General features: G+C 37.8%; 1 protein-coding gene across 4 annotated transcripts in view; it reads left to right on the top strand.

Moving 5' to 3' along the window:
- Positions 1–12,059, top strand: part of slc4a4b (solute carrier family 4 member 4b) — a 54,563-nt gene that overhangs the window by 17,267 nt on the left and 25,237 nt on the right. For all 4 annotated transcript variants that reach the window (XM_084386597.1, XM_084386596.1, XM_084386595.1 and 1 more), the window contains exons 3-6: positions 797–970; positions 5,420–5,555; positions 9,122–9,282; positions 9,438–9,617. In XM_084386597.1, the coding sequence (XP_084242723.1) occupies positions 797–970; positions 5,420–5,555; positions 9,122–9,282; positions 9,438–9,617 (651 nt within the window). The remainder of the gene's footprint in view (positions 1–796; positions 971–5,419; positions 5,556–9,121; positions 9,283–9,437; positions 9,618–12,059) is intronic.

The following is a 12,059-nucleotide window of genomic DNA, read 5'->3' as shown; positions in this document are numbered from 1 at the left end:
TTTTCTTTCTTACGCATGTTCCTGGTCTCATTGTGAATGATTCATCAGTACCTGTTCTTCCAAAGAAAAGAAATGTTGTAAAAATTTAACTTTTTTTCTGAGTCATCTTGAGATTTTTCCCGTTTCACCCGTGCAAACACTTTAGAAAGTGAATTACAATGCGATACTATTGGTCGTCATCACACCAGTGTTGTTTTACTATTTTTCAGTATTTATTAATATTTTGAATTAGCTTTTTTATTACATTTTTTTTGTAATTTGATGTGCTTTGTCATTTTTAATAGTTTTAGTTGATTAGTTTTTAATATTATAATTTTTTTATAAGAATTATATTCATATTATTTGTAATATGAATTATATTAATAATATTTCTATTTAGCTTTTAGTTGAATTTGAGCATTGGAAATGACCAACTCTCATTGAAAATAAATGTCTTATACGGTTGCGTTTTTTGCTTTAATACTGTAAAAAGTCTCAACTCTGAGTAACACAATCTTCCATGTTGAAATCCATATTACAAAATTCTGCAGATTTTCTCCCAATGTTTTTGGCTTCCATCAAATCGATTATACATTGGTAGGATAATCATTGACAGCAGCAGGCACACATATTAAACGCGCTGTATTTACTAAAGCAATGACATCATTATTCTTTATCTGGTTATCTGTTCATCTATTTTTAGGCTTTAATTTATAACCTGTCACTCTGATATGTATGTATCTGTGTATCTGTAAGAGTGTATGTGTGTGTTTGTTGGTAATCCTGTAATCTTACCATGCCTTGTGCCTGTGTGTAGGTCATCACACAGTCTACATTGGCGTTCATGTGCCTAAGAGTTACCGTCGCCGCCGGCGACACAGACGACGATCCAATCACAAAGAGAGGAGGGAACGTGTGACGGAAAACGTGAGCGACAAATCGGACACAGAGAACGCAGATGATCCCTCCTCCAGCATCCTCAAACCACTCAGTAAGTGACACGGCCCTCAAATGCAGAAAAACTGCCCAACTGCTCCTGTATCTCTGTGATCAAAATAGTATGTAGACAAAGACTTTAGATATACAAAGACTGCACTGATATTACTACGAATGGGAGAAAGTGCATTGCGCAATATGGCAGAATAAAGTCTCGCTTTTTAAATAAAAGAGCCAATTGGCAACTGTTAAAGTCATTGCGTCACAGCAGCTGTTAGAAGCTCCGGTTGCTTTAGAAACTTTGGCTGCATCCGAAATCACATACTTCCCTACTATATATATACAGCATGTAACAAAAGAATTATGTCTGAATTCACAGTACTCATAAAAGAGTAGGCAAAAAATACCCAGATGACCTACTACTATCAGCGAAATAATAATAATAATGATAATTCATTACATTTATATAGCGCTTTACATGGAAGGAGGGAATCTCCTCAACCATCACCAATGTGCAGCATCCACCTGGATGATGCGACGGCAGCCATTTTGCGCCAGATCGCCCACCACACACCAGCTTATTGGTGGAGAGGAGACAGAGTGATGAAGCCAATTAGTATATATATATATATATATATATATGGGGATGATTAGGAGGCCATGATGGAAAGAGGCCATTGAGCAATTTTGGCCAGGATGCCAGGGTTACACCCCTACTCGTTTCGAAAGACATCCTGGGATTTTTGTGACCACAGAGAGTCAGGACCTCGGTTTAATGTCTCATCTGAAGGACAGTGCTCTTTGACAGTATAGTGTCCTCATCACTACGCTGGGGCGTTAGGACCCACACAGGCCACAGGGTGAACGCCCTCTACTGGCCTCACTAACACCTCTTCCAGCAGCAACCTGGTTTTCCCAGGAGGTCTCCCATCCAGGTACTGACCAGGCTCAACCCTGCTTAGCTTCAGTGGGCTTGAGCTACAGGGTGATATGGCTGCTGGCCAATAAAATGCATACGATGGACACTTTACTATCCCATTAGGCCACGGCAGAGGATTTATGAATGGCAGTGAAGCGACGCGACTGACGCTGGTAGGTCACATAACCATGACAACATTGCGAATGTAGTACATCTAGATTATATTCATGCAACACATATTCATACTATATAGAACATACTATTTAGTACTTACATATTTAAAATAAGCACATACTCAAGAGAGTATGCGATTTCGGACGCAGCCAGTCAGTGTTCTGAGACGCGCACTTCTGACTGTATAAATGCTGGGGGTTTTTTTGTCATGGTTTGTGCATTTAGAAAACAACATTTATGAGACCGTTGTTGTCAGGTTTCATTGGTGATTTCAAAAATGAATTTTATTCATAAGCTTGGTGAACAGCTTTGGAGAATCTGATATTTCCTCATTCTAAGAGACAGCAGCTGTACTTGAATGAGTGAAATAGCTGCCCGAGGGGTGCTTCAAAGACGCCGCAGAGTGAAATGACTCGCCCTAAAGGGACTTTGTTGCTGGTATGTGGTTTGTAAAAAGGTTTTCTTTTTTTAAGTGTGGATTTCATTTTTTTCACCAGTGAAAGTTAGGCAGAAATGTCACATGCGCATGTCACATGACTAGTATACAATGACTTAAATTTTGAACTATTCCTGACACAGTGCTATTATGTTACTTCGCAAGTCTTGGATTGTAGTCTTATTGACTATAATTATATTTTTATAGTACCCTTTGGGGATTTTGGCAGTATAGTCATTATTTTTCTTGCAAGGAAAAGAGCAGCTCAGACATCTCCTTTCGTGTTTTAAATAAACCAATACACAATTCTACAAGTATGTCTTAGAAGAAAACCTATTTTACAGATTATCCCAGAGCACTTCTTGATGTTCTGGAGAATTAGAGAGCGATGGAGAGAGAGAACGAGATAAAGCGGTCCTTACAGCCTCAGTTAAAGGTCTTTGTGTGTGCTAATCTCTCCTTATCAGTGGCATGGCTGAAAAGGCAAAGCATCAAGCTAAACAAGTGCACAGTCACCTTTATCTGCGCTTATCTTCTGTGAACCCATTCTACCTCTCCATCGCTCCTTCGACTGTAGATCGTGTGAGACCGCAGAAATCACACGTTTCACACAGTCATTACTTACAGTAAGTCACTGGGTTAAACTAACAAACACATTTCTCACACAAATAGTTTGTATAGCTTCTCATGGCCTGGATTTGTGGCTGGATTTAGCATTAGTGGTCAGCTGATTGCAACAATACCGCTAGTTTCAGTGTTGAGGATTTGCTAGCTAGTGTATAATGGGTAATTCTAGCCACTTGTGGTAAGAGGTGTTAACTTTTAGCTCAGGTTAGGAGGCATTGAGTTAAGCGTGGGCCGAAGGGATGTTCTTCCCCTCTCTCTGTCATGTACACCATGGCCTTATTTACTCCGAAGGGGCTGTTTCAGGCCACTGAGGGAGGACAACAATCCTCCAGCTTTGACTAGTTTAGCTTAGCTTAGCTTAGCATGCTTGCTCCAAATGTGCTAAACAGTGCACAGAGAAAGAAAGGCAGTGCTAAAAAGCCTTCGATATGTTTAAGGATAAAATCTGCTATCGGTTATCGTGCATTTTTCAACTTTGATACAGTTGTTGTAATTGCATATTATATTATCAGCATAACAAATTGAGTGATTATTCAGAACCTCAGTATTCGGTTTGTCTCGTCTGATTCAATGACGGCAGGACTGGAACTGATATGAACAAAATCTGATGATCATGTTCTCTAGCAAGATTTGAGATGATGCAAAGAGCATCTTTTCATCACATCTGACCATCAAATAAACAAATATGTGACCCTGGATCACAAAACCAGTCACAAGTCGCACGGGTATATTTGTGGTAATAGCCAACAATACATTGTATGGGTCAAAATTATAGATTTTTCTTTTATGCCAAAAATCATGAGGATATTAAGTAATGATCATGTTTCATGAAGATATTTTGTAAATTTCCTACTGTAAATATAGAAAACATTTATTTTTGTGAGTGAATGCAGCACAATCGCGAACACAAATGGACAACTTTAAAGGCGATTTTCTCAATGCTTCGATTTTTTGGCACCCTCAGATTCCAGATCTTCAAATAGTCGTATCTCGGCCAAATATTGTCCTATCAACAAACCACACATCAATGGAAAGCTTATTTATTCACCTTTCATGTGGTGTATAAATCTCAATTTCAAAAATGTTTACCCATGTGACTGTTTTTGTGGTCCAGGGTCACATATGTCTCTATATATGTCATAAAGCTGCTTAAATGCAGAATCATAAATGTTTTTTAGTCGCGCATTTTAACTTTTTTTAAATTTCTTGCTGAAAGATATTCGAAAGAAGCCAAAATAGATCCATCTACTGTTGATATGTGATGAGAAATTACTAAGAAAAGTGTAGTTGCTTTTATTTGATGTCACAACAGTTAAGTGGAAGAATTCAGAACTTACCTAAAATTCAGAGTTGACCATTTGAAATTATGAGTTTGACAAAGACATAAACAGTCTCTCTCTCTCTCACACACACACACACACACACACACACACACACACACACACACACACACACACACACACACACACACACACACACACACACACAAAACTTTACCTTGACCTGAGGCTAGACTGAAAAGAAGCATGCACATCTGTGCACATGCATGACATGCGTTGATCTTGATACACATGTAAATACACTTGGTATGTCCCAATGCAGACTTTGAATCAAAATATCCAGTCCTGTTGCAATGCAAACGAGAGATTTCCCCATGTGCTGACTTCCCTAACTAACAGGGAAGGCCAGAATCACAGAAATCACTGTTTTTTTGGACCTAATTTCCCAGACGTAGACACAGATCTCATCAGTATCCCAAAAGTCTCATCTTAAACCGTTTGTTTTGTCTAGTTTGACCTTTAAAAAAGGCCTTGCCTGTGCGGAGAATTAAGTCTTTGTAATTTAAACGTGTGCACGTTTAGAAAAGGTGTGGCGCAACTTTCACATTATAACATTCAGTATACAACAGTGTGGTTATGAGAAATGCTGACATAGGCTTCCTCATGCATTTTCCTCATGCATTTATTTTGTGCTTTGCATCTCAAGGCAACTTCCCTGTCAAATTCAGATTGAAATCTCAAAGAGGGGGTCAGTTCTGGCTCAGTCTGCTTTCGCAACACTATCTATTTCTGTTTCTCCAGGAAATAAAGTCTCACGTACTGACTGCTTTTTGGGTGTAACACTCACATTTACAAGAAAGCTCATTCAATCTTGATGTTACATAACACCTATGCAGGAAACAATATATTTCTATTTCTATTACATTCCCACCTTAAGCAGACAGAGTGCTATTGTCCTGTTGTGTAATTGTCTGTTTCTGGTTTATGATCTGTAGTTTGATTGTATTGGCTAGCAGTCTTTATGTTATAAGCTGGCCTGTCACACCTTGTTTGTTGTTTCCTCATCAGTTTCTCCGGCAGCAGAGCGGATCCGCTTTATTTTGGGGGAAGATGACAGCGGCCCACCTCCACCGCAACTCTTCACCGAACTCGACGAGCTTCTTTCCGTCGACGGTCAAGAGATGGAGTGGAAGGAAACGGCCAGGTAAAGTGTACAAACGCTCAAGAAATATTTTAAGCAGAAGATTTAGACAGAACAAAAATGCATCTTGATTTCACAGTTCATCTTACATTATACTCTCAGTATGGCCACAAGGGGCGCTATAGCGGTTAATGTAAACTGTCTTCTTCTACTGTTATGAAAGAGGATTTTTTTTCTAGCCTATTATCCCAGGATCCCAATTTGCACACTACACACTCAAGTCAAGAATACTATATCGAACTGTATCGATATAGTATAACTATATTGAACAGAAATTCGGGCGAAAACGATGCGAATTAAGATGCGAGGCTTGTCTTAATTCAGAATAGCATGTTATTATAATACTGTTTCTGCCATATCTTTATATTGCATAAATAGTAAGATTAATCTGCTAATATTAGAATTTTTGAATTATCCATGAATCCCAATTTGCATAATATCCACCCTAAATAGTATTAATCTCGAATACTATTCAGGCCGAATTGTATGCAAATTGCGATGCAATACTTGTTTTATTTCAGAATAGCACTCTTATTGTTTCTGCCATATCTTTATATTGCAGAAATATAATAGTGTGCTATATTTTTAGAGGCTATTATCCCTGAACCCCAATTAGCACACTATCCACCCTAACTATTATTTAAGAATACTAATATCTAACAGTATTTCGGACAAATAGTATGCAAATCGGGACGCAAGGCTTGTCTTAATTCAAAATAGCATGTTATCATACTACTCTTTCTGTTTCTGCCATAACTTTATATTGCAGAAATGGTAAGAATAGCATGCTGGTATACTATTCCAAATTAATTTTATGTTCCTAAGGTGTTTAGTTCTTGAATTTCATTGGCTAATCTGCATGGAACAAATCACAGTATTCTGGCATTTGATTGGCTCATTTGCACATTTTGGCATTTACATTGATGCATTTTGCAGACACTTTGAGCCACAGGAATCCCATCATTGTGTTTATTAACCATTTTGCATCATTTTCTAATTTTGTTGACTTCAGCAGATTTCCAGCTATTTTGTTCTCAGATGGATATGTAGGTTAGAAACATACGCTTGAAAGGGGGAGACCTCTCATTTGTCTCCGCTAAAACAACAGAAGTATTCAACACTCGCGTCATTTACCAAATGCTCACGATTTTAGTGCCACCTCAACTGATCTTAGGATTTTACACATTCCTGTCTGTGTTCGCCGCTCACGTATGCTATTAGACAAGCCTTCTGATTTCAGAATAAGGGTTAAGCAGAAAACAATAATAAATTACACAAGAACAAAATGTATCTGAGAAACAGATCTGGACATTCTTTCATTTTTCTCTTTTTTTGTTACCCAAAAATCTATTTGCCATCATTCCAGACTGTTTTGTTTTGCACATAAACAGCATGAGAGGGAGTAAATAATGACAACATTTTTACTATTTTGGCTCAGTTACACTTATGAACTTGATCAAAAAGCAAGAGACAAAGAAACCGAGGAAAGACACGTCAGCAAAAAGACAATGCAGCTTTCATCTGGTCCAAGTAGTTTTGATTTCCTGTGTGTATTGAGTGACGGATGATCTTTTCCTGCCACGAACATATCAACTGACACACACTCACACTCACACTTTCACTCTTACTCACTCACTCACACAGTGAGTAATAATTCTGTTTAGTATATATATTTTTATATATTTGGTCTACGAGGACCTCGTTAACCTATGTTTACGTTGTAATACCCATGTCATTATACACATTTGTGTCCTCATAAACCATATATACAAGAACACACACACTCACACTCACACACACACAGGTCTTGCAAACTAGTAATTTCTGAAACTGTTATTTAACCGTTAAATCATGTTTTTGAGTCATTCTATGAAACGAGTGCTAAAGTGTTTTTAAATGACAAGGCGGAACTTGGTTCGGATATGTTATGCTTGAACATGAAACATGAAAAATAACAGCGGATGTTGAATGCCAATGGAACAAGCTTTTGAAATTGCTTCTCTGAAAACTTTTATGATTTCACTTCCTTTTCATTATGACGTTTAAACTCTTCACTATTATTTTGAGAGAAATTCTTGAGGGTGTTCTTGGATAAAATAAATAAATTGTCTTTATGTTATTTATTTATATTATTTTATTTTAATTTAGTTTACATATATGTGATTTATGATGTGATTTATTAAGGGCAAACCAGTGCAAAGTTTTAGAATATATTTATTTATTTGGGTTATATGGACATGCAAATACAACAAATTAAACTGCAAATACGACATGAAATAATATTTCAATAGAATGTTTATAATTCATTTTGAATGGATATATTTAATCTCACATAGCAGTCAATAGCAGGTTTTTGTGTTTTGTTCTAGTCCATCAGATGTTACGGACACAAATGGCTCTCCTTTCATGGAACGGTTTCTTTCTTTGAATTTGCATGGTCCAGATTTACATGTTAAGATCTACATGGCTCATTTTGAAATGAAACCATTTGCTAACAAAGAGCCCATTGTTTTTATGTGTGTGCATGTGTGCATGTGTGTGTGTGGATGGAGTTCACAGAGTTCTCATGGGTTTCTGGGTTTACCTGTGTCTCAGGTAACATATCAAAACTGCAGGCCGCCGTGTGTGTGTGTGTGTGTGTATCACTTTTGTCTCGGATATCATACCCACGCTTGGCTAAACTCAGCTCACCAGCCTCTCTGCACAAGATTACAGGGCTCTAAAGGATATCTGTGTGTGGTTGGGTATCGTTTCTCTAAGACAGATATTCGCTCAAGTAGACATGGGTAAGCTGATAACAGGGCCAGAAGCTTTGAATCATTTTGATTCTTATTTTACATCAAAAAGCTTTCAGTTAGTAAGCAGAAATCTAAAGTTACACAGCTATCTATCTCCTTCTGTTTTGCCAAATGGTATAAGCTTAAACCAACAAAAATATAAATGATGTGTTCCTATAGTAAGTATAAATAATAATAATATTTCCTTGCAAACAGTGATGGTAAAAGCATGATATTAAATGATTGCCATATTCATGTACCATTCAACATTTTGGGGTCTCAGAGAGTCATTTGTGATTCAAATCTGATTTTTTACAGCATCATTCCTCCAGTCTTTAGTGTCACATGATCTAATATGCTGATCTGATGCATTTCTGATTATGCAATTATTTGAAATAGAAATCTTTCGTGACGTTATTTATGTATTAACTGCCACTTTTGATCAGTTTAATACATCCTTGACAAATACAAAAAAAAAACTTTGAATCAGAAGTCCCCAGTGGGATAGAAAAACATGTACACACACATACACACACACTCACACAAAGATTTATATTTACACGTACCATGGTAAAACACGTGTATGATCAATGTGCATGACCAAAAATAAAAGGTGTTATAACTTATGATGGTAAATGTCATTCTGAAAAAACATGGCATTGTGATAAATGTCCCAAAAAATTGTATTATCGTGGTATTTTAATAATACAGGGTCACGGTGCTCTAAATTTAATTTTTTTTCAAGATTCAGCTGTTATCTAAACATTTAAGTGTGTTTTCTGTTTCTCTCAGATGGATAAAGTTTGAGGAGAAGGTGGAGAAGGGTGGAGAACGGTGGAGTAAACCCCATGTGGCCACTCTGTCTCTTCACTCGCTCTTCCAGCTGAAAAACTGCATCGAGAAAGGAACCATCATGCTGGACATGGAGGCAAACTCACTTCAGCAGATCGTTGGTAAAACCGCACTTCAGTCTTCATTTCGGCTGTATAAGGTTCTTGAATTGTTACATGGTTCTTAAGAGGTTACAAAAGACCTTCAGATTAGTGTTTTGGTTTCTGTTCTTTAAAGCACCAGTATATGCTTGATGAAATCTGTCTCTGCCTTTCAGAAATGATCACTGACAGTCAGATCGAGAACGGGCAGCTAAAGGCCGACCTGAAGGAGATGGTCATGTACACTTTGCTACGGAAACATCGCCACCAGACCAAGAAGTCCAACCTGCGTTCGCTGGCTGACATTGGAAAAAGCGTGTCGAGCGCGAGTCGTCTGTTCACCAACCAGGAGAACGGTAACACAGCTGCCACATTAAACCTCTCGCTTACACTCTTATCGGTTTCCACATCTCTCCTCTCACTTTCACCGTCAGCATCTATCTGATCAATCCTTCCGCACGTCTCTCACACATTTGACAAATGTTGATGTTCATATCGTACAGATGTTTTCTAACAGCCTTGTGGGTGGAAGAAAAATCACATTCGCACTGTGCAAAACTGAAACTGAAAATCCTTTGATGTTTCAAACTTGCAAATAATCAAATGTGCTGATGAGATGCAGTAGGTTATTAAACCTCAAACCCTCCCAGGAAGAACTAGAAACCATAAGAAATGTATCAGAACAAGCATTGGTTTCTGCAGTTTGCTGCTGAAACACTTTAGTATTTTATTTAATCTGATTTAGTATCAATTTAATCATGTTTCTCTCAGTTTTGGGGAGTAACTGGCTTAAAGGGATACTCCACTTTTTTGGGAAATAGGCTCATTTTACAACTCCCCCAGAGTTAAACAGTTGAGTTTTACCGTTTTCGAATCCATTCAGCCGATCTCCAGGTCTGGCGGTACCACTTTTAGCATAGCTTAGCATAGATCATTGAATCAGACAGGACCATTAGCATCTCTCTCAAAAAAATGACCAAAGAGTTTCGATATTTTTCCTATTTAAAACTTGACTCTTCTGTAGTAACATCGTGTACTAAGACCGACGGAAAATGAAAAGTTGCGATTTTCTAGGCTGATATGGCTAGGAACTATACTCTCATTCTTGCGTAATAATCAAGAAACTTTGCTGGCCTACCATGAGTCCAGCAGGCGTAATGATATGACGCAGCACCTGAAAATAGTCCCCAGCTCTGTAACTTCCAACGTGACCGGGACTAAGTTTGTCTAACCTATTAGACCTATTTTCAGGTGCTGACAGAAGAGTCAAGTTTTAAATAGGAAAAATATCGAAACTCTTTGGTCATTTTTTTGAGAGAGATGCTAATGGTCTTGTCCGATTCAATGATCTATGCTAAGCTATGCTAAAACTGTTACCGCCAGACCCGGAGATCGGCTGAATGGATTCGAAAACGGTAAAACTCAACTGTTTAACTCTGGGGGAGTTGTAAAATGAGCCTATTTCCAAAAAAAGTGGAGTATCCCTTTAACTAACTTAACTTAAAGGTACACTATGAACCCTTTTTTGTTCGAAATGAACAAAAATAGTCAATAATTGTATCTCTTAAACCGTATCTTTGATCACCAAACTTTCACACTTAAACGTTTCTTCACATTAGCTTGAATGTAACTCTACACCCTTGCCTCATTAAGTATACGTGGAACCATGATTATGTAAATGAGCCCCGCCTCCACTCACTCACACCAGCTCAGAATTCCTGATTCACTCGCTCAACTTTACTGCAATGAATGCTGCACAATGGCAGGTGGAAATGCTGGTTTAAATCAGCCATATATGTTTGAACCAGAAACTTTTAGAAGAAGTGGAAGAGTGAATTATACAGGCCCGTCTACAAGTCGATGTATTAGAATCAGGGTTTTTCCTGGCTCAAAATGAGGTGGAGGTGGTAAAATCCTAATAAGGTATTTAATTTGTATTTTTCGTAGATCATCATATAGCCTAATGTGTTTCCCTAATGTGTTAAACTATTAGAACAAAAACAGTCATTGCGTCTAAAATGTAAGTGACTTAATTTTAACTATTTGTTTATTGAACTGTTATGAAATCAGTCTCGGTTTCAATCTTGATGGCATTCAGGAAAACAGCTCTCTGGTCGTGTGTAGCCTAGGCTATATATTGTTTCTTAACTATAATACGTTATAAATAACTGCATGAGCCTCAACAACGCAACTTTGTTACCGTCAGTACATTAAGTAGGCCTATATTATTATCAACTATAGGCTTTCAATCGCCACTTACATTAAATTAAATAAAACAGAATCATCCTCACGGTTTCGGTGATTCCCTAGTTATTTTTTATTTTTATATAAAAAAAAAAAAAGAATTAATCAGGGCATTTGTCCGGTTGGGCTAGTACAATTCTCTCTCACTTTTCCCTTCAAAAAAAGAAAAAAACACGTGTCCCGGACACAGTCTATGATCCCGGACAAGCGTTATTGTCGAGCCCTGATATGTTTTCCTTAGAGAATTACGTTGTCGAAAATGAAAGTAAAAGAGTGACGCACGTTCATTGCGTTTTACCATGATGAGAGTTCCGTGTCTTTATTAAACTCAACACATTATAATGATTTATCTGTCATCCACCCTCGATTAATTGGAATGGAACGTTCTTATTACTTGGCCCGCCCGATCATATGTTCCCGGTCCCCATCTCAGAGTCAGACAGCTGCCTACTAACAATCAGCATCCCTAGAAACACTTTGAACAATTATTGAACAATAGAACGCCAGTGAAAGATCGACAGAGAAAAGTTTCTCCGGCTATTTTGGCGCGTGTC

This window comes from Rutilus rutilus (assembly GCF_951802725.1).
Source record: "Rutilus rutilus genome assembly, chromosome: 18".
Lineage (NCBI taxonomy): Eukaryota > Metazoa > Chordata > Actinopteri > Cypriniformes > Leuciscidae > Rutilus > Rutilus rutilus.
This window is presented reverse-complemented; position numbering and strand designations above follow the sequence as displayed.